The sequence below is a fragment of the Chironomus tepperi genome, unplaced genomic scaffold (assembly GCF_022539635.2).
Source record: "Chironomus tepperi strain 1889 unplaced genomic scaffold, CSIRO-AGI_Ctep_v1 contig_429, whole genome shotgun sequence".
NCBI classification, from domain to species: Eukaryota; Metazoa; Arthropoda; class Insecta; order Diptera; family Chironomidae; genus Chironomus; species Chironomus tepperi.
The window spans coordinates 456,045-479,955 of NW_027226551.1; the positions used below are offsets into that span (position 1 = coordinate 456,045).

The window sequence follows — 23,911 nt, forward strand, 5'->3', positions numbered from 1 at the left end:
AGCATGATTAAGCAGAAAACGTGGATGTGATTGCATGACTGTCGATTTATTGGAGGCAGCTAAGTGGTAACTAAGGGTTGAGAGAGCATTTCATGTTCCGAAGTTGATATATTTGATACTTTCGTCCCTTATAACTCTTAAAAGACATGATCCACGGCTGAAATTAGGAAAATTGGGTATACAGGCAAGTGCACGCAGATGTCAGCTATGACAAAAGCAAATTAAGGCACTTGACTATCAATTAATACACACTGGTTGATTCTAAATCAAAATTTACTCATCAAAGTAAACATGTAAAATGCGTTTTGTACACAGTAAACTTTGGTGCACTTCAAACTTGTGTCTCTGAGAGATTTGCACAAAAAAATAGCAAGAGAATCAATCGGCAATTCAGTCAGTTCATACCAAAGTTTCAAAGAGATAAGTCGTGTTGTGATAAAGTTCTATGAAAGAAGAAAAAAAAATTATTGTAATACATTTTAAAGGAAAATTTATGTGTTTTTAAGAGATTTTTTGTCAATTTAATAAAATCCTTTAACCAACATCCATCGATACTGAAAAATCGAGGAACGTCATTCGACAATTCATTTTTGATTCCTAAAATCAAGAACACTCATTTTACTCGGTAAAATTTATAATTTAATTAATAAAAGAAAAGGCAGTTTCGAAGGATCTTTTAAAGTAATCATTTTATGTGGATCATAATTACCTTAGTAATCATATTCATGTGATTTTAATTGGTAAAAGTTTTTAAAATATTGTGAAAAGGACATTCAAAAAAAAATATATTAAAGGCAAGGAAAAGTCATGCGAATTTTCCATAAACTCGTGAATCAAATAATATAATAAAAGAAAACCGGACACTAATACAATAAGAATATAGAAAAGAGCGTGTGAAAAATTTTATTCGTCGACTCGAGAGAAAAAGGAAGGAAAATTGAGAAAATGCCGTCATTGCAACAGGTACGAATTTTATATTTTTTTATTTAATGCACATTGTTTTTATTTCCTAAAATTGTCCTTTTTTTGCACCATGTGATTCTCAAAATCGCATTGTTTTACATTGTGTTTAGTCACGTTTTCTTTCCATTGAAACGTCAAGAATTTTTGATTTGAATTTAAGAAAACCGTTAAATTATTAATTTGACCACAAAGGAAATAACTAATTCCTGCATTTTACCTTCCTTAAATTAGTTTTTCTCACTATAAATTTTACATTTCTATTGTACTGAGCTTTCGCTTCCTTTGATATGATGATATGAGACGAAATGTAATTTAAAACTTTACAAAAAAGGAACGAGGAAAAATACAAACTTTTTTATTCAGAGCATGAGCATGTTTGGAAGTTTTTTGTTGCACATTCCTTTTTTAAGGCGATGCACAAATTTTTATAAATGTTTTGTCAGGATTGAAATGTTTAAATTCAAGAATATATTCGATTTTGTTGTGAAATTCTTCATTATAAATTGGGAATTGATGCATTTTTGACATGGAACAGCAAACTTGCTGGAAGTATTTAATTATGGTTTTTACTATTTACGGAATGGATGTGTAAAAAATCTAACAAGTGTGACTATAAGGGATATATTTAGTAAATTTGAACTTTTTTTTCTTTATGTAAACTTTTAAAAAGGTTGAAAACATTTCCTACCTTCAAGCTGCTTCCAGCATGCAAAAATTTCTTCTAAAATGTTACAGAAGATGTAGAAAAGCAGAATGGTTTTGTTAGGGCACTGCAACATTGCCATATTGATAGTAAGATGCAAAGTTGTGCTGATGGCACCTTGACTGCTTATTTCGATTCGTTCCTTGTCACTTAGTGCCGTTCAGTGAAATTTAAGAAGTGTCCTCGGATTCGAATATGTTTATTACGAATATACAATGAATGAACTTTACTTACCCAAGTTATCTAAATGCTTACGAATCTGAGCATTAAATTCTAGTAGACAATGTTAATTTCTAAAATACCTGAAAAATACCCTAACTCTACAGAATAATTGCATATCATTTTCATCTTCATTTGCATTAAATCAAATTTGTCATATCAACATTCATGTATGAGACCTAAGAGCGTGTATAGAAATATTTAATTAATATTATAGATCAAAAGGAAATGAGACGGTAGATTAGGATTATCGAAAGCTCCATTTAGAGGGCTTCATTACCTTAATCCCATTCTGAATATTCTATTAAGATTTTGATTATTTTTGGTGACAGTACTGTACGTCACAAATTGTAAAATGTTTACAAAAACCTTAAAATTGCGCTTTTCAAGTTCAGTCCTCATGAAATTGTCATGCTAGTTTCCTCCTATCTTGTTTTCTCTTTGCTGTTCTGTTAAAGATAGACACGAAAAAAAATCCAACAATCGCGCAACAAGAAAAAAAAAACTTTCGCCTTCGCTTCGAAAAGAAGCAAGAACGAGCAAGAGAGGAGAAATAGAAAGAAAAAAAGTTCCTCCATAATTCGAATGTCTGCTACTCGAAAAAAGGAGAGAAAAATAAAAGTAAAATAATCATATCAATTTTTCGATAAATATCCATTTGCTGTAAATGTCAGCTACATGTTATTAATCAATATTCGTCTAATGTTCATTTTGTTGAGAAAAATGCTCGTCACTATACTGATTCTCCAATAAAAGTTTTCAACATGACTTTTCATCTATATGGAGCACAAGTAGTGAAGTTGTGACTAATTGAAAATATTTCCATAGAACGCTCTTTTGTTCTCTTCTGAATCTGTAGCTAATTTACTCTTAAGTCAGTGATTCTGTGGTGTCGGAGCAGAGAGGAATTTGGGGTATCAAGTCATGTGCAGACGAATCTACCAGAGCGAGATCAAGGCTTCTATGGCTACTCAGCCACTCTTGCAGATTTCAAAAGACTGGAAATCTTTAACTGTTTTGTGAGTCCGTATCCAATTCCCACTAGACCCAATCTTTCATTATTATAAGAGTTTTGTCGATATGACAAGCATTCGGTCTGTGCTCACGACATTACAGATTCGTAAGCTTTACATTGTAGCATACAATTTACATACTCTGAAAAATAGTTTCAAAAACTCTTTTTCTTCCTAAAATACATTATATTCAAATTCCCAGACAACCTTGTACCTTCTTATTCCTAATAAGCTTACTCAAGTCGTTAGTGATAACATATAGTCAGTTGTGGCATATAAAAGTACCCAAAAACTTTAATACCGCTATAAATAAAGCAATAATTTCCTGATAGACCATAACGAAGAAAACAATACAGCATGTCCTGTAAAAATGTCAGCTAAAAATAGAGAAGAACTAAGAAGAAAAGAGGAAATGAAATCGAGTATAAATCATGATGAATTTCTTTTGTTTCACCCTTAATTACCTTTTCGTGTAGATATTTAAGGTGTTTCACAACCAATTTACTTCATTCCTAATATGTCCGATAAAATGTCCAATATATTGGTAGTAGACGGAAATAACATAATTGGCAACTTTACAGTTCCTTTTTTTTTCTACAAACTGAAAATAGTTTTTCCACATTTTCCGAACAAAATTCAAGGAGAGAGACAAAAAAAGCCACAAGAAACAATTTTTAGATGTCTATTATTGAGGATTTTTTTGTAATTTATCAAGCATCTATCTATCCATCCATCCAAATAAGAATATAAATCTGCAAAATTATTGTTAAATCTTTGCCAAATAATTTTTTTTCTATTATAAAATTTCAAAAATTTTACAGAGCAAAATAGCACATCTTATACTATTTATACTATAAGTAAGTAGGTATAAAATGTCTGTATATTATGAAATTGATGTATCCTTATCAGACGTATCAATCAAAATTATTGTATCGTATTCTATAAAATCTTCCTTCATCCTATTTCCCACTCACTTAAAACGCTACAGTACACATTTGCTACAATCTCTTGATAATATTTTGTTGTTGTTATTGGTGCTGTAATACTTATGCGGCCAATTTATACTTGAGTGGATGAGAATGACGACAAGGAAAAGTGTGTGTGTATGTGTGGGAAACAGAGAAAGACTGTGTGGTATAGGATGTGAGATATTTAATAAAACAACATAGATTTAGAATCAGATTGACTTTTTGTCTGGCTTGTGACAATGTTTATGATTTGTTCGGTAAACACGTGAAGCTTTTATTTATAATTGTATGCATTTTAGATTTTGTATTACATTGATTCAAGTGATAGTGTTGATAGCTACATCAAGTCAGAGTTACGTCTATCAGGAGTGGGATTTTAGATCCGATCAACTGATTTTTGGTTTTCTGGACTGTAATTTTATTTTGGAACTAGATTTGTATAATTCAATAAGCAGAAGAAGATAGTGGATATAAGTCAAATTAGGACTTGTTGTGTTAACATTTCAAGATTGATTCAACTTTACTTACTTACAGTAATCATGTTCTTATGTGGAGCTTAGGGTACAACAAAAGCATTTCCATCTGACTGTTGCTGGGTCTGTCACCTATCTTGTACAAATCATCTGTCCGCACGTTAAGTTAGCATTTTTTAATCACCAAGTAGCCTAGGAGTTGAACTCCTGGTCGCCGTTCTCATTGCGGATTCCAATCAAGCGCGTCGTAGGAAACTTACGTTTCTGTCCCAGCATATCATTGGATTGACTACATTTTCACCTAGAACTTCTTGTTTACGAACTAAAATGAATGAATTAAGCGTCTACAGATTAGTTATGATGTCAAGCATCCATGTTCAACTGCTGTTTTCAACTACGTAGCTTCATCATCGCTTTGTGGCATTCTTTACTTGCCATAATGACTTTTGTACTTCCATCATAACTCTTCGAACAGATATCGAACAAATAAATATTTCTAGTTGCTGGTCTCCATCCGTCTTAGTGTAGCTAGCTTACTGAAAATGTCACAAAATTTTTCTTCTTTTTCTTATTTTTCACTTTCTCTTTATCTGCTTACATGCTACTTATACTTTTTGAAAGGGAACATTTGTGTGAAATCTATAATATGATTTACCATTAATATTGGCTGTATAACTCAATAACATACCATACACAACAACACATATGTCCTATTCGATAAAAAAAAAGAAATTTTTTATTAAAGAAAGCTTTCAATTTACTTATTTTGATTTTCTTATTTTCTTTTATATCTAAAATACACAATTTATGCTCATTCATATGGAAAATTTTTCAGATTTTTTTTTCTTCTCATTTTCTTTTTTTAAACGGAAAGAAGTAGAAAGGCAAAAGAATTGTTGTGTATATGACGTCAAAAGTATGTGTGTGCATGTTAAAGATTTTTTCATCCTTTATATGAAAATTCTTAGATTAAAATGACATTTAAGCTCCGTAAACTTGGGTGTGCATGTTTAATAAATTCGATAGCTTTATGTGCTTCATTTTGACAATTTGGGTGATGTTGATTTGGTTTTCGATCCTCACTAAAGTTTTGAGATTTATTTGTTTAATTCAGTCTTGTCCAAATTGTGTGAAAAATACTATGAATTTCATGCCGTTTTTGTTATGGCTTGCCACGAAGGCACAACCAAGTTTGGTCAACACAAGTTTATTAATTCAAGTTTTAGTATAAATCTTAACTAGAGCTTAAAGTTAATTTGAACTATATATTGAGTCTACAAGATGTGTCTATAACAGTGTTGTACAAACTTTTTGTGTCACGTCACACCTTTGTGGTAAGCCACAATTGCAATCACATACGACACGCTTTATGGCATTTTCAAAAGTATGTCGTGGTACACAGCTTGTACAACACTGGTATATAGTTATAGCATTTGTAATCTTACCCTTTCAATACAAGATTTTCTTAAAATGATATCAGAGATATTATAGTCAAAGAACTCGAATAAGAATGTTTTTAAAAATTTTAAAGGTATAGATTTTGTTATTTATCTCTGAAAAATCATACAAGCTCTGTATTACAGAGGCTCCCTAACATCCATTGTCAGCATTAAAATTGTATTTCACGAGATGCTCAATACAATAATCATTTTCAAGGATAGAAAACAAGTAATACCTAGTTTACTAAGAAATATTTTCCACTGAATCTCGAATTTCTCCGAAGTCCTTCTAAAGTTTTCCATGTTCTAAATAATTTTCTTCTGATTTCATCATTATCTAGTAGAAAATTTTAATACCTGAAGATTAATTGCATGAAAATAAGTGTTTTTAGAATATTATAGAAAGCTCTAAAGTATCAATTTCTGAAACTGCGCCTTAATTTGTATCCAAAGCTATAATGACCTCTTTTTCCTAGTTTTACAATTTTATGTGTACATAAACTCTTATAGAAGAAGGGTGAAAGTGAAGACATCAAACGGGAAAGAAATAAAATACAAAGTATCATCAAGATTTTCTCTTATACGCAACACGCGTCACATGTGGATGATAAGAAAAAAGTTATCGGTAAATATTTTATAGAAAATTCACTCAAGAGCGGTTTAACGATTTGTTTATCATATAACCCTATACTCTGCTGTAGTATTCATGCTCAAAAAATATCAAATATACATTGGGGTTGTTCGTCATCAATGTCTTATATTTATAGAAGTGAGGGAGGTTTCGAGCTGTACAGTACATAAGCAAAATCTGTGACAATATTCACAATTCTTGAGAGATGTCACTTATAAACAGCTTAGATAGAGCATAACATCACACACATGCTTTCCTTCTGTCGTCTGCAATCTTCCTTTCGAGTGCACGAAAATTTAAGTTTCGGTTTTTTATTTCTTCCTTTTTAAAAGTTCCTTAGTTGAGCTCTTTAACTCATTTCTCCCTCTTGTCATCTTCCTTGTTGTTGTTGTTTGTTGTTGTTGTTGTATCCCCATATTATGGCAAAGAGAAAAAAAGTGAAAAGGTAGACACTAGTGTGATATGTTTGGTATGCATAAAATACGATGAAGACACTTTTGAGTAGCATTTTTGATATGTGATGTATCCGATTTCCTGTATCCGATTGAAACATCCTCATTCACACATTCAAAGCACTTTTCATTTGACAGTCATTTCTCCTCAGAGATAAATATATTTATTTTCAATGAGTCATGATGATGATGATAGTTATTATATGTGCATATATAATAGTGTCGACACGTAGATGTTCAACAATAAAGTTATCATGTTTTATAGGATGAAATAAGGGAAAGGAAAGTTTCTTTTCTTCTGGTAACGCTGCTTATTTTGGACATTGAAATAGAATATAGCATGTAGAACAAATTCAAATAAATATACATTTACGTATGTAGGAAACTTCTTGTGAATATGAATGAAGATTATGCTGTACAAATAAATATGTATGACGAAGTCTGAAAAGAAAAGAATATGAAGAAAGGAGCACAAAAAAAAAGTGAAATGTGTCTCAACACTTCCCTTCCTTTACTCTCATTCTTCTCTTTATCACACAAAACTTTTTCTTTTTTTTCTCACACAACACTAGAACTTTATGGTTGCCTTATATTCAAATATGACTAGATAGAACTACGATGACACAACAAAATATTTTTCCTCTCTTTTTTCCACATGCCAATCTACTCCTCTGTGCTTAAGGATAACTTGTTAAGTTCAATAAAGACAGTTTTTCCGTCTGATAGAGAATTGAATGATTTTTTTTATTGGATAATCATGTTTGTACTGTATTAGTCCTCAAAATTGACCTCTAATGAGACTAAAACAGTAAAGTCAATGTTCATTAATTGAATTAAGAGCTTCAGCTTTGAGCCTCTTGAGTAATCTTATTAAACGGCTTAATTCTGTCTAGATATTCCTAGAATTTTATGTGATCAATTAAATCACAGTCCTTTGCGTCCACTTTTTTTTGGGATCAAGGAGACAAAAAACTTTGTTTTGAGATATTCTGAAGAGTTGAAGGATTTTATTACTGGTAGTCAATATAGAGGCCCATCAGGGAGAAGTGCCTGATCTGATTTTAGCAATTGAAATTCCTAGAATTCCATTTTTCATTTTTGAAAAAGCTCGATATTCTGTAATTTAATAAGTGAACAGTAGCATGTGAATTACATTAAGTAGAATATTGTAGGAAACTGAACAGACAAAGGACATGCTTATGAGTATGCTGAATTCTATGGATTAAGTATAATCATGAACACGCTCATTGCTTGGATAGTTTCAAGAATCATATCTGCCACAATAAATTAAACAGACTTCCCATTTATCTCATGATTCTCCCAGATGGTTAAATAGAATTGATTTCGTGAAAAACGTTTAATGGACCATTAAGAAGATTTCAAATTGTGGTTATAAAAATTCTTTTAACTGTGAATGACATTGAGATGAATTATAAAGCAAGAAGAGCTAATAATGTGATGAAAGTCGCCAAACATTCACTCACATTTTCTTACTTATGTTCCAATCCTCTCCAACTACGAAAGAAACATCGTATTTGTATTCTCATAACATGAAAATGATGAAAATGGTATTTCCTTCTTTTTTTTACTGCGAAACTATTCAAATCAAATTGCCAATGAGGAATTTGTTAAATTCAAATCAAGTAAATATATTTTGATTCTAATACAATACAATAAAAATCGTATTGGATGTTGGGGACAATATAATGTACTGAAATATTTTTACTATCATGCTGCTTTATGTGTTCCGTTCGGTACTTTGTGGATGTGGAGACGTGGAAGGGTCTTTTTAGTCACGAAAAGAATCTGACAACTGAGAAAAATTTATGTAGGTGAATGAGGATAGTTGACTTAGGACTCGTACAGCACAATACAATAGAGTAGCAAAGCAACTTCATTTGGTGGTCGGTCGGTTAGTTCATGAACCTTTTTTTTTCTTCTTTCATCTTCCTCGTCGTCATCGTTCGCATCATCATTCTCACATTATTTTTCCGTAATTCTGAAAAAATGGGATTTTCATGTCGACAAGTTTGTGAGTGAACTTGTGTGTGCGAATGTGTACAGAAAATATGCTCGCTATAATGAATAAATGTATATATATATATAGGGGATGAGGGAAAGTGAATGAATTATAAAATTATATTTTTTTTTCTCAGCTCTTTTACTTGTTTTCTTATATGTATGGCTGTAGCATGATCCACATAACATTATCTTCATGTTTTCATATTGAAAAATTTTCTTTTTTTTTTCTTTTTCCTATTTATTCATTTTCATCTTTTTTTTCCTATCATTCCATTCATCCGAAAAATAAATTTCATTGTTTTATGTTGGAATAAAAAATTTCTTTTTATTTTTCTTTCTTTATTCTAGGAATCTTGTGTGTTGTGTGCACATGAAGCATTTAGTCTTGCCTGCAATGATGAAAGAATTTTCACATAAAAAATGCTTTAAATAATTTTTTTTCTTCATCTAAAAGGGCTAACACGTTTATCAGTTAATGTTTTGTTGTTGTTGTTTTGTCTCCAAATTATTTTGGCGTATCTACCTTTTTTTTTTCTTTTGGTGCTATTCAGCACGAGACTGTGTAGGAACAAAAAAAAGTACTGCAAGAGACTTCATGATAATTTTTCCTTGCTTCTATTTTTTATTCTGTTCACTGGCATGTGTGTGTATTTGTCTGTATGTGTCGAGATGAGCTGTTGCTGTTTCTGTTTTGATGTTCGTATGTTTTTCAGTTTGAAAAGCGATATAAAAAAAAACTGAAATTTTCTAGTCATATCAGTTATAAACAATAAAGAATCTTTTATCTCTGTTTTCCGTACTCAGGTTTTTTGTTGACGATTCACACTTTAGCAATGATTTTTAGCATCATTTTTTCTGAAGCAAATGAACAAACAGCCTGTTATTGGTTAACTGACTGGAAAATTGGCAGTTTTGTAGTGAATTGTATTGATGACATTCTATTGGAATGAAGTGTGATAAATTATGGCTGGTTCTATTTAACTTTGTTAAGATGAGGCAGTCTCATATGAGCATGCATGGCACTTTATAGTTTGTCATTTATTGAAGACCTCAATTAAAGGATTGTGATTTTTGTACTTTCGTCCGCTTCCGCACTTAGTGAGTTTTTCCACAATTTTGCTATTTTTTCTCTGCTTTGAACGCGCGACAATATGTTTGTATGTGCTTATAATATAAATATGAAACCTATGAATAATTCATATAATGCCAACTCATTTTCTCCTCTTTAAAGAGCTTTTAAATCTATGTAAAGAGTGTTATAAGAATATATCTATAAAATATTCTCATAACGATATCCCCCATGAGTATTAACATTAGTGATAAAACACTGCGTATAAGATCTCTCGATGCGATGCAATATTATAATTCCGAGTAAGAAAATAATATTCTCTGTCGGTGAATGACAAACAGATTTGAATTGGTTGAAGAATGACAGAAAAGCTCACACAAGTGGATACTTTCATTCACAAGCATTTCTGTTCATTTGTCTACTTATTCATTCTTTCCCTTTTCCCTCTCATTCCATTCTGACTTTTTTTTAACGTGTACAAATGTCCTTCTATGGAAACTTGACAAGCTCAGGTCAAGTAGATAGAAAAACATATAAAAGAATAGAAGGATTAAAAATGATGATAATAGCCATAAAAAAGAGTGAAAAAAAGAATATTGATGTGGTTAACATTTTTATCTATCAATAAACCATTTTGTTCTCAATATAAAGGTGCTAAAGTCAAGCCTGTAAAATGAACAATAATAAAAGAAAAATCTGTCTAAAATTCTTCCTTCTCATCTCATCCACATCACATTCAGATAGCTAAAATCATTAACGTAAATTGATAATAAAATTGAAAGCTGACATGGATGGGAGGGGATGGGGGGATGGGTAGGGCTGAATGAGGTGGGTGTGCGAATATGAAGGGCCGTAAAAATAAACGAGCAAATAAAAAAAAAATGGAATGAATGAATGATGAAGATGAACATTCATAATTACTCTTGTGATGAGTACTTTAGGTAGAGAATAGAACGGAACGACTTCCCAAAGTTTGAATAAGTACTTCAAAAAATGATAGAGAAAATGCTTCAAAACATTTTATATAAATTATGAATTTGACGTTGTGAATAGGACTGCATTCACTTTTAACTTCGCTTGCATGCTTTAAGCTTCTTCCTATATTTTCTTCATCTTCTTCCTTCTTTATTCTCCTATTTTATTTTTCATCCTATCTCTCTCCCTCTCTCTCTCTCGCTTTCAACTCTTCATATTCAACACACAATAAACATTTCTCTGTAAGGAAGAGATTATAAAACTTTTCTCAAACAACCATCCACTTAGAAAGCATCATTACTGGCTTTAATCACACGTGAATACAATTGTGTATGGTACAAGCGTAACAGAAATGATAAGCAGCAGGAGCATCATTCCGATGAATGTAGAGTGGATGGAGATGAAGAAAAAAATGCTCTAACGGCTGTTTTTTTTGCTGTAGTTAAACAGTGACAAAGACGCATTGGGGTTTTTTGAAATGCACTTGATTCTTTGATATTCATTGTTTGTCCAAGAGCAATCATATTGCTTTGATCTAACATTATAACTTAGTAAACACTATCATGAGCACTCATATTAGCTTGTTAAATAACTAAAAGACAAGTTTGTATTGTTATTATTCGGGTAGTGAAGTCATCCATGCTTTAAAGAGTTCAATCTTGAGTTGAGAGCTTCAATTCAGTCAAACTAAACTTGGATTTTGTATAGAGTTCCATTTTCATACAAACCCTGAATCGACTTCGAGATCTGATTCAACCTAGATCAGTTGTTCTCAAACAAAACAGTACATAGTTTTTTCTCCTATAAATATTTCAGAAGTTTGTATGATAAATGTGTCAACAAACTTTAGTTTCATCACTAATAACGCTAATTAAAATGCTTCAACTTCCAGTTTCCCCAGGACAACACAGACACCAATATCCAGATCAATAAAACGTTTATTCTAACAAAGGGATACATCGCAAACACCCTCTAAACTGCATTCCTTACTATATTCAATAACAGTACATAGTTTAAAATAATAAGAGATAAATAGACGAATGCAAATTGTAAATAATCACGTCTTACTTTTTCCGTAAGAAGAAAAAAAGTGCACTAGAAAAGGAAGTAAATAAGATGAGGTAGAAGAAGGAAAAGTGGTACAGCAAAAGGATCTTTTGTATTTTTCCTTGTTGTTGTGAAATTGTACGAAAGAAGATGAAAAGAAGAGAAAATGTATAAACCACAATAATGATAAAAGAAAATATCCTTAAGCATCAGAAAATCCCAAGAATTAAATACAGAAGATATTTTTTAAAGAAGAAAAGCTTCCGTTCTTTTTACGTTTTCATGAATAAGTCTTATTTGCTCACATGATTGGAGCTTTTCTTCCCCTTCCTTTTGTATTTATTTAACTTTTGAAGGCATTTGTACTCTCTCTTTCTTGCACGAAAATAATTAGAGTCGTTCGGAAATGATGACTGTGGTCGATCCATACTAACCTTTTGGTGACACATGATCTTGATTAGCTTAAAGTGAAATTTCTGTTTGAAGGTTAATTATGTTAATGGCCGAAGCTCTGGAACTTAACCGAGTCAATGCAACCAGGAATTGGATTTTCGTTGATTTTCGGGATTAGGCTTAAAGACCAAAACCAATAAGCTCACTAGGTAAGCACATTGCAAAGTTGACCGATTTTTTGTGATGATAAAATTTGTCGCATGTGATTGTTCTGCTCGGGAAATTTACAATTACATGTAGCGATCTTTACAAAAAATCCTTCTCATTACAAAATATTAGACATCATAAACAAACAACCCCCTATAAGAGACATGCTTTATGTCTTATTACTTCCTTAAATCTGAAAAATTTTCATCATCAAAATTATGTCTACAATGACGAATTGTCCTCCTACTCCATTTTTATTTTATTTTTTTCATAAATAATTACTTTTCTTTCACTCTTCATTCCGAAACTCCCATTTCTAGCCTTTTAAGGGATATGATATTGTGTTGTGTATGCAAAAAAAGGAAGAGAGAAAAAAATGTTAAATATGCGGAGAAGATGTGGAAAAAGGGAAAAGGAAACTCGAAAAAGATTCTTTCCTGTTACGGGCGTTTTTTATCATAAACCAAATTTTCAATTTGGGTGAATATATTGTTTTTGGTCTATCACTGAAACCACTTTTTTTGATTTGCTGGATTCGCCCCATATAGTTGCTAGCCAAAAGTCTGTGCCTGAGAATACCAATCTAACAGTGAAAACCGCATCTCAATTGGTGTTCCAGTGCCGAGAAATCGCAAAAAAACGCTTTCTGTCATTAAGTTAGCAAGTTAGCCGATAACTCGTTTCAAACTCAATATTAAGACTTCGGTTTTTTTCTGATAGATAATGGCCAGATCTTTATTGTTTTTGGAGCCATAAGATGCTTCCTCTGAAGCACACGATGCAAAAACCTGACTTTTTTTTGTAAAATTATAGCCGATTATTCCAAATCACATTTTAATTTCTTCATAAAACTGAGAGAATAATTCCGAAAACGTCTAGAGATATTAATTTCAACAAACATGTCAACGATCTGTTGCAAAATTCCCTTATCATCACAAAATATTAGACATCATAAACAAACAACCCCTATAAGTATTTCAACAATTTTAAAAAGACATGCTTTATGTCTTATTACTTCCTTAAATCTGAAAAATTTTCATCATCAAAATTATGTATAATTCTTCATTTAATTCCCCTCCTACAATGACGAATTGTCCTCCTACTCCATTTTTATTTTATTTTTTTCATAAATAATTACTTTTCTTTCACTCTTCATTCCGAAACTCCCATTTCTAGCCTTTTAAGGGATATGATATTGTGTTGTGTATGCAAAAAAAGGAAGAGAGAGAGAGAGAGAGAGAGAAAAATGTGGATAATGTACCCGTTATGCGGAGAAGATGTGGAAAAAGGGAAAAGGAAACATCATGGGAAAAAGATTCTTTCCTGTTACGGGCGTTTTTTATTTAGTATTCAAGTTGCTTCTTTTTTTTATTCTTTATTATTTAAAATATTCACTCAAACTCTGCGTATTGTAACAATTTGGGCTTTTTTTTATGGATTTCATTATGTTCCACTCACTCATTCACCATTTACCACAACAATATATATCCGGAGAAAAAAATTAAAATATGCTTCATTTTCAGCACTGTAATATGTATGGTGGATGTATGTAAACATTGTGTACATTTTTTGGGAGATTCCAATTTCCTATGTCAATACAGTAGGAGAGGAGAGTAAAAAAAATAGATAAACATTGATGGATTAAATGAATCAGTTGAGTGAATGAAAATTGAAAAGAGTCGAAATATGAAGTTTTGGGAGGGTTGATAGTGAAAATTTCATGTGTGTTCATCGCCTATCCTGTATTGTTATTAAAGTAAAACAATTGAAAATTGAATTTTTTATTATTATGCAATATTGGTTTTAATGTTTTGGCATTTAAATGCGTTGGTTTGTCTTGAAATTTACAATTTTTGATAACTACGGGACATTGATGTAAAGCTGCAGGATCCTAGACATGAATTTGTTGTAGTCACTTGGTTACTCACTTTGCTGGTCGTTCAGATCAATTATGATCTATAGCCTCTCATGTTGTTGCATAAAACTAGCTCTTTCGCTGGCTACTGCTAGATCATTCTCGATTCCAAGTGCAATACTGTCTCTATCGACAACATCCTTTCATGAGCGTAGTCACAATCATGTGTTTTAAGTTAAGAATCTTTCTCGAGCGGCACTATGCGGTGAATCGTATTCAGTGCCACAAAAATAGGTCGAAATCAACAATCACGATGCCTACAGGGCAACTTTGAGTCTTACGGTTAATCCAGGGTCAAGGCGGTACCTATAGCAAACACGGTATGCTGTTCAAGTTTAGGATTGCTTCAACAAAACTCTCATATATAATTTACATATCTTTATTGATAGACGACCCATTTCGTGCTTTAAAGAATATTCTAAAAACCGTACATATGCAGCTGATATTCACAGACCATAGAATTTCTAATTATTTGCTTGATACACTTGCATACTTCACTACAAAGTACAGAACAATCATAAATTACCATAATAATGAATATATATATTTTTGCGAGTATTCATTGCGCTTAGATGTTAAGCATTTAATCAACTAAAGTAGCTTCAAACGCGAATATGAAAATGAACCTTCACTTTCCAAACCACAACAGTCCATAAATAAGAGCATATTGTTTTCATTATAATCTATCCACGATATTTAAACACACATACGAAAAAAGTTTTTCATTAATTCTTGAAATTTTGCCATTTTTTTTCTCTGTTTTCATTCCAATAATAGTGATGATTATAAAGAATAATATAGGTAGCATGCAACAGGTTCTAACGTCAGCAAATCGCTCTGTTATTATGTACTGGGTAGGGAGAAGAAAAACGGATTTTTATTTCATTTTTTTTTTTTGCCACTCAATGTCATTTTTTACGAGCCAGTATTACGCTTTGTTTGAACATGTCCGATAAAAGGGCATGAATGGATATTAATTTGTTGTCTGTTGGATCATTGGCTTGACATATAACTTATGTTGTGAAAAAAAATTATACAGAACCTTTTTTTTTTGCTATCGGATAGATAAATTTAATGAAAATTGGATTTTCCACTTTTCGTATCTTTTTCATGTTGTGACATTGAAACATAAATTGTTTCAACACAATAAAGTGCAATAATAAAAAGTAAGACATTAAAGATGTTTGTTAAATTTCTCATAAATCTCACTTTAAAATGGAACTAAAGATCCAGTAGAATCAAATTATGCACTTACTTTTTTGTTTGTATTTCATGTAACATATAAAAGGTGGATTGATGATTAAACGGTAATCATCATTTGCAATGAATGAATTATTAATATATATATTTGAGGAATGAGGAGAAAATGGAAAACAAAACAAGCAAATCAGAAGCATATCGGCTGCAAGCAAAAATTAATCAGACACAAGAGTTGTGAAATTAATTTGTTTTTGACTCGATGAGATAAGGCGCATATTCGGTTTGATTTGATAGACGAGAATGAGTAGGCACGTGTATTATAGTGGCGTATATAGACAGGAATGTTTCTTCTGAAAAAATGGAAATCCCCGAACTGTCTGGTTTTATTATTCACAGTCGAAAAGCATCAATCAGAAAAATCTAGCCTGGTAACCTCAGTCCGATTTGACTCTGACTTGAACTTGGTTTAAAAGATTAATGCAACAAAGTCGCTGTTTAATCCGCGTTAATAACGGTTGTCTGCAGAATAACGTCGGATTTTCATTGATATTGAGTTTGATAGTTAGATCAGCCTGGTAACAGATTTCAAGATCGATTATCCGACTTTACTTATTCGAGTCATTTGTTAGGCAAAAAAATCTGGTGTAGTCATTAAAAGATTACTGCAACATAGTCGCTATTAAAGCTCACGCTACGTTATTGTGATGGTTGCAAACGGTTGCCTGACGGTTATTTTTGTCACATGATTGTAACGTGTCGCACGGTTATTTAATCTATGTTTTTTGAATAGAAAGTATAGAATGAAATTTGATCAAAAATCATTGATATTGAGTTTGATAGTTAGACAATACAATCTTTCTGTCTTTAAAGTGGACAGCAAGTGTGCTCGACACCACACCTGTACTGCTCTAGTTACACAATCAGTGCAGGTGACGCCTGTGACATCACCTGTGACAGGCAGAAAAATTTCGCCTGTCGAAAATGCTACCTGCATACAATGTGAACAAAGCACAGTAATTACCTAGAAAATTAGGCTAAGTTATTAACAGTTTTTATATTAAATGCGTTTGATTAGCACATAAACTTGTATGATTAATTATTCGACACAAAAAAGAACCGAGAGATGAAAATGAGAATGTATATAACCCAAGGGAAATCACTCAAGTGACAAAAAAGATTTTCATTTCTTTTTAATTTCAACTTTTACAACAAAAAATTAATTCCTTATTATGGATAATATTTCTCCTATAAAGAACCACACACAAAATAAAAAAAAAAAAGTTTTATGGTCATCATAATCATGGTTTGTTTGTTTTCATTATGATAACATTCTCTTTCTCTTCATTTACGCCTCGATAATTTTTTTCCATACATGTTAAACCACTTTTTTGTGTGTCTGTATGTGCCTTTTATTCTGCCCATATTAATAAATTCCGCATGAATTTTTTTAATCAACATCATGCACAAATAAGATACCTTGTGTTCATCATCATCCCAGTATTCAGTATGTTCAACATTGCTATTCATTATTATTTGTGTATGTGCACAATTTTTAGTGAAATCTATCACATATATAAAGTTTCAATGACTTAATTGAATTATCATATAAATTATTCTATTAATTCATCCCATTATTAGATTTACTATCATTCGAGCTTAAAATATGTTAAAAATTTCATATCAATTTTAATTTACTCATTCCTCTGTATCTTTTTTTCTCGTTTAATTTCAGACACCTAATTTCAAGGAATGTAATTTAGCATCAGACATTTTACAGAAGCATTCAATTAATTCACTGCTGGAGCACAGTGATGATTTAATATTATCTCCACACGAGATGTCGCCAAGTGAAGGTAAGATTTATGATTAATTTAACGGATTTTTCAAAATTAAAACTTTTAACGGATTTTTAAAATTTGAATTTTGTCAAAATAATTGTCGCATAGTTTCTAACCCGCGGAAGTATCGTAATTTGTGATTTTAAGAAATTTAATTAATTAGCCTATTATCCGCTTTTATTCACGTAGTTTAACAGTGTAATTTTGTTTAGTGTGTTTTGTTATGCACTGTGCAGGTAAACATTTTTAGGGGAACATTGATTAATATGTAAAAAATTGAAAAATAAACATCCAGCATATTTTAGTGATGAAAAAAGAAAGAAATCACAAAGTAATAATACAGAGTATAAACAGCGATAAGAGAATTAACAATTTATATGGAAATTGTATTCGTTTAAACTGGGGGGTGGATAAAGTCAATAGATATTAAATTGATAATGAGGAAAAAAACAGCTCGAGTCTGGCATAGAAATATCTTTGTGCTGTTTAATTTACTGTATTTTTATAGTCTATTCGATGGAATTAACATAATTTAAAATGATTCTTGTGCTGGATGTTTATTTTATAGCATTCGGATGCATTTTTTAAATTTGCTGATTTACTGCAACAAAGCTTTGTTGCTCAGAAAGCTGTGTTCTTCTTTTGAATGATAGCATATTTCTGGATCTATCCCAATTTCACAATGATTGTCATTGAAAATGATTTAATGATTGTTTGAATTGTGTCATTTAAATTCCGAGAATCCTCGAGAAACATAGATTGTGGATATTTATTTGTCATTTTAAAACATCCGCAAATTCATTTGCCAAGTGATGCTTATTGTTGCCAATTAGATTTGATGCGTTTACTGAGAGAAAATTATTAATTAGAACAATAACAATAAAATATAATTTACAGTATGAACATTATCATAGAGAGAAAAGAAAGAAAGAGATTGTTCTCCTTTGTGTGTACAGTTAATTTATGTATATTTACAATTTTCATCCCCACAGCATTTTTAATTAAAATATACACAAACATAAGTAAGAAGAAAGATTTTTTTTTTCGTTGCTTTGCTTTGGATACTTTAACTATGCAACATTTAGAATTTCATCTATTAAGAAGAAAGTCAGTAAAACGTGGTCACTCGTTCGTGACCGGCAAAAGCGCAATTTCCTAATTTTTTTTTAAAATAATATTAATTATAGATAGGCGGACAAAGCTTGCAAAATTGTTCTTTTCATGAAAATGTGCATAAAAAACTTTTATTTCTTCATACTTGCACATAAAGCAGCAAAGTACATAGGAAAAGTGGAATCATTGTAACGGTTGAAAGCCGCTGGCTATTTCTTTCTCTCGTTTTTTTTTCTATTATGCTCTGTACACGCTAATCTAGCATCCCATCTGAATTGGATTGTTTTTTGCATGTTTTCTGGACAAAAAACTACTTGTTTTAGAGTTTTCTGGAAGCAATCTTATCACCACTACAATAAAATCAGTTTAAAATCATTGAATACGCTCCATTTGTTGAGAAAATCCAAAAATTTCCTCATTTTTCATTAAAATGAACAGCACACAACAAAAAGGAATTTCACTTTTCGTTTATATATTTTTTTGTTGCTGTTGCTGCCTTCAGAAAATTTATTTTCTAATTATTTCTATCAACATCCTTTTTCTTCTCATTCGTGTATACAACGACTCAGTTGATGCCAATCTATCATTCGCTGATATTTTCAACAGTCTTGGAACGTCAACGCCAAAAGGATATCATTCTCATTCTCCTGACAGCAACTACATTCAGACAACACCACCAAAAATGTTTGATAATTTTCAGGTATGTATTTTAATGATTTCCTTGACGCAAAATTTTCCTGAAGTAAATCATCTTCCTTATTTCTTTTTCACTTATTTTTCAGTTTGACAATCGTTCATTACAACGAAACTTAAATAATTTTGACTGTAATGTAACAACAACACCGACTTCACCGAGTACGCCTAGCTCATTTATGACGTCACCAAAAGCGTATATGAATTCACCGTCGTACGGGTAAATAATCAATTAATTACTCTATATATTTCCTCTCCTACATCAAGCATCTTTATTATGACAATTTAATTACAGAAATGATTCTGGCTTCTATAGCAATATCAGTCGTTCTGATTCTCCTTTGATAAATGACTCACAAGATAATTTGAGTTCACCAACCTTCGAGACACGAAGCTTGGCCGATATTATGAATTATTTGAATTTGAGTCAGGCACCAATTCAACAGCAGCAGTCACAACATCAAAATCAGACAAATCAAAATCGCTATGAGAATCAAAGGAAGCAGGATCATCATCAGCAACAGAATTTTTTGAATGCTGAATTAAAGCAATTGCAAGCCTATCAGCTTCTACAGCAACAAAAGCAATTACAACAATTGAATTCACAGCCAATAAATCAGCTTTTGCAGCAACAGATTATTAACCAAATGAATTTGGTCAATTGGCGTCAACAACAGCAGCAGCAACAAGCAATTAACAGTGCAAATACATTGGATAATTTAGCAAAGAATCATCGTTCATCAGCAGCTTTATTTGATCCAAGTTGTACATGGAGTGGAATCATTCCGCCCCGAGCACATCGATTTATTACTTATTCACCAAAAATATTTTTGGGTGGATTACCGTGGGATTTAAGTGAGACAACATTAATGCAGATCTTTAAACCATTCGGTCAAATAAAAGTTGAATGGCCTGGCAAGGAACAAAATGCAGCACAGCCAAAAGGTTATGTTTACATCATTTTTGAGTCAGAAAAACAAGTTAAAGCCTTGTTGCAGGCTTGTACAATTCAAGATAACTTTGTTACACCACCGGGAATTAATAGTAGTGAATCAAATAATGCTGAATCGTCTTCGGCTAATATCACAACTGTCCCAAATGGCAACTACTACTATAAGATCTCGTCAAGGCGCATTAAGGAGAAGGAAGTTGAAGTAATCCCATGGATAATTGCCGATTCAAATTATATTAAGTCTGCTAATCAAAAAATTGAATCTGCAAAAACTGTTTTTGTTGGAGCTTTACATGGAAAACTCACAGGTAACATACCTCATTTTATTATTTATAAAGTATACATATTTTTCATCATATATTTTTTTTATTACATGTATAGCTGAAGGACTCGCAAAAATTATGAACGACTTATTTGACGGTGTTATTTACGCAGGTTAGTAATTTATGGCTTTCCATCATGCTTTACCGTGTGCTTTTATGTGTCAAAATGCACTTATTAAGCGTTTATATAAACAAGTTGGTTGATAAAATCATAACATGAACATTTCACTCTGTGAGGCTTTTATGTTAATTTTACTTTAATGTTCAGAGATTGACGTGAATTCAGGAAATACTGAAGTCTTTAAATGTGAAACACGTATTTGATCTACGTAAACTTTATGACGTACGTATTTAAACCTACGTAAACGTCAAAGACGTACGTATTTGGATTACGTAATCGTTATTATTGACGAACGTATACTTAACAATATTGATGTTGGAATTCTAAACTAGATTTGGGTTTAATACTTATTTATTTATTCTTAACAGCAGCTACCCAACCATTTTTATGACTTCATTTTCAATCTCTATTCATGTCATTTTGATCTCTCTGTATATCAATAAAAGTTTTATTGTATTTTTTTCATTTTCAATCCAATCCTTAACATGTTCTCAACAGGAATTGACACAGATAAATATAAATATCCAATTGGCTCTGGTCGCGTTACATTCAATAACACACGCTCTTATATGCGAGCTGTTGCTGCAGCATTTATCGAAATAAAATCACAAAAGTTTAGCAAGAAGGTTCAAATTGATCCCTACCTTGAAGATTCACTTTGTTCAGTTTGTGGCGTTCAACATGGACCTTACTATTGCCGAGATTTATCTTGCTTCCGGTAAGTCCTCTAATGATTCATAAATTGAATTTTTAGATAACATTGAGGTTTTTTGCAGCTATTTCTGTCGTCAGTGCTGGCAAATACGTCATAATAATGACTCACATTTGCGAAATCATAAGCCATTGACGCGCAATTCGAAATCACAACAGCAGATTCAAGCTCATTACTCAATGTTTAATAATAGCAATGGATGTTCACTAAGCACAAGCTCTGGAAGTTCATCGGGAAGTAGCTCAAGTTCACCAAACGAGGCTGTCTTATCGTCGATGCTCAATTTTCAAATGATGAAGTGAGCCGATAGAAAATTGTTCAATTCAAATCGACGGGAAATAAGGAAGGAACATTGTACAGCAGCGATTTGAGATTGAACTTCTATATTTTATGATTATTTAGTTATTTTTGAGTAAAAAACATTATAAGAAGAAGCAAAAGCAGAATCAAAAACTCATTATAATATACGCGGAAAACAACAGAATCTAGTTAGCAATGAGTAAAATGATTCGGAAGTAAAAAAGAACTGTCCGAATCTAATTTTTTTTTTTTTTTGTTATTTTCCTTATCTCTTTTTAGTTTATAGTCGAATTTTTTTGTTAAGTTATGTAATTTTATGATGTTTCCACATAGTTTTTAGAACAAAAAATTCCAAGAAAGCTTGGACTTTTAGGCGTAAAAGAGCCAATATGAAGAGGATTAATGCCTCGAATGATTTGAAAAACAATTCAAATTCTGTAATTATATTTAAGGCTAATCAAAGATGTTTGATAAAAAAAGTCAGAAGAACATTTTAAAATACTTCTCGTTGTGTTGCACACATCACACAAACATAAGTATTAACCCAAATTGATGATGATTATACACAATGATGATGACAATTTGTGGTACACACCGGTAATATTCATTCGTTTCTAACAAAACTAATCTAATTAATAACACTACTAATTCGATCTTTTTTCTATCCAAACAAAAGAAAATTCATAATTTCTCACACATTATTTTAAGAAAGGAAGAAAATTTTTTGAAAAAATTAAATTTTTTCAATGATTTTTGTGAAAAAAAAAATTAATAAAATCTCACATTACTAACATTGCTTTTATCATTTGCTTTTAAAGGGAATATTAGCAATATTATCTTTGTTCTTCCACATATTTCATGAAAAGAATATGTTTAGTTATTAAGACTTTAACTTTATCATCAATTTCTACATGATATTTAAGTGAAAAAAAAAAAATATGTAATTGGCACCCAACAATCTATCAACTTACCAATTTGTCTTTATTTTTTTCATATTTTATAATTATATGTTTACATACAATCATATCTCAAAAAATAAAGATATTGTTTATTATAACTAAAATGAGAATTGTTATAACAAAATATTAAGGCAGAGTTCGTCAGAACTTTGATTCTGGTCAACTTTAGCGCATTTTATTGTAAATCAATCAAACTTTTTTGAAAATTGAGAAATTTAAAAAAATAACGACCAAAAAATTTTTGAAAAATAATTGACCGCCGATATTACCATTCGAAAATTGTAAACTCTCGGAAGAGGATATACGGTGGAAATTAATACCTTGTAATATATGCTGGTCGTTGCTATAGAATGTCATTTGAATATTCAATTGTTTCAAAACTAGATAAAGTCAACTCCTGCAATTGAGCTGATGACCAGCATATATATCCATTTTGACCAAAAAGAAAAGTATGATCATGTAAAGGTCAGCACATTATAAAAGTTGTTTAAAGTTATTGTTTTAAAACAAAAAAAGTGTAAAAAAAAGTAACAGGAACCAGTAAAACCGGAAGAATTTCATGAAAATTTTAAAATGCAATGCTGGTAAATTCAGAGCTTACAATTTTATAAATTTTGCGCCTCACAACTTTTTATTTCATCATTGCTTCTTTCCACAAGAACAAAAAAATGTGCCTCAAAATGTCATTAAATTTTTTTTTTTGTTTTTTTATAATTTTCGGAAAATTTGAAAAGGGAAAATTATTTTGATTTTAGTTCCTTTTGTGTGGGGATGATTGCTAAACCTAGCTTGAATATGTTAAAAATGATGAATTGCAAATGACATTCATCCATTGATTTTATATTAATTCAAAGACAAAAAATATACAAATATTTACTGTAGCTTTCAAAAACAATAATTCATTATTATATGATGTTATCAATAACGGAAGTTTAATATTGTATTAAAAAATTACAGTACTTACAGTTAGTTCAATGAATACCGAATAAATCAATTTAAAAATTAACGGTTTTTTAAAATTTAAAAAAATAACGGTCGAAAAATATTTAAAGCTGAAGTTTTTTCTTAAATTTGAAAATCTAAAATTCCGTTGAAAATGCTAACTGACTGTAATGCGGTAGAAATAAGGTATCTACTTGATCGATGTTTACTTCCTTTCTTTCTATACGGTAAATTTTTACATTCCTTAAAGAATTTCCAAAGAAAATACA

General features: G+C 31.2%; 1 protein-coding gene across 2 annotated transcripts; it reads left to right on the forward strand.

The window, feature by feature from the left end:
- The first annotated feature begins 347 nt into the window (after positions 1-347).
- On the forward strand, positions 348-22,517 carry orb (polyadenylation element binding protein orb). Of its 2 annotated transcripts, XM_070649652.1 has the most exons (8): positions 348-963; positions 17,422-17,542; positions 19,210-19,340; positions 19,423-19,553; positions 19,629-20,593; positions 20,667-20,720; positions 21,228-21,447; positions 21,506-22,517. In XM_070649652.1, the coding sequence occupies exons 1-8, from the start codon at positions 946-948 to the stop codon at positions 21,741-21,743; spliced, it is 1,878 nt and encodes a 625-aa protein (XP_070505753.1). In that variant the 5' UTR covers positions 348-945; the 3' UTR covers positions 21,744-22,517. The 2 variants fall into 2 exon arrangements, with proteins under 2 accessions (XP_070505753.1, XP_070505754.1); XM_070649653.1 differs by lacking the exons at positions 348-963; positions 17,422-17,542 and adding an exon at positions 17,649-17,763.
- The last annotated feature ends 1,394 nt before the right edge of the window (positions 22,518-23,911 follow it).

Bases quoted from the DNA above. Each gene is read 5' to 3' on its own strand.
- orb (XM_070649652.1), top strand. The intron at 19,554-19,628 runs GTAAATAATCAA...ATTTAATTACAG, and splicing joins ATGAATTCACCGTCGTACGG to AAATGATTCTGGCTTCTATA. The intron at 20,721-21,227 runs GTTAGTAATTTA...TGTTCTCAACAG, and splicing joins TGACGGTGTTATTTACGCAG to GAATTGACACAGATAAATAT.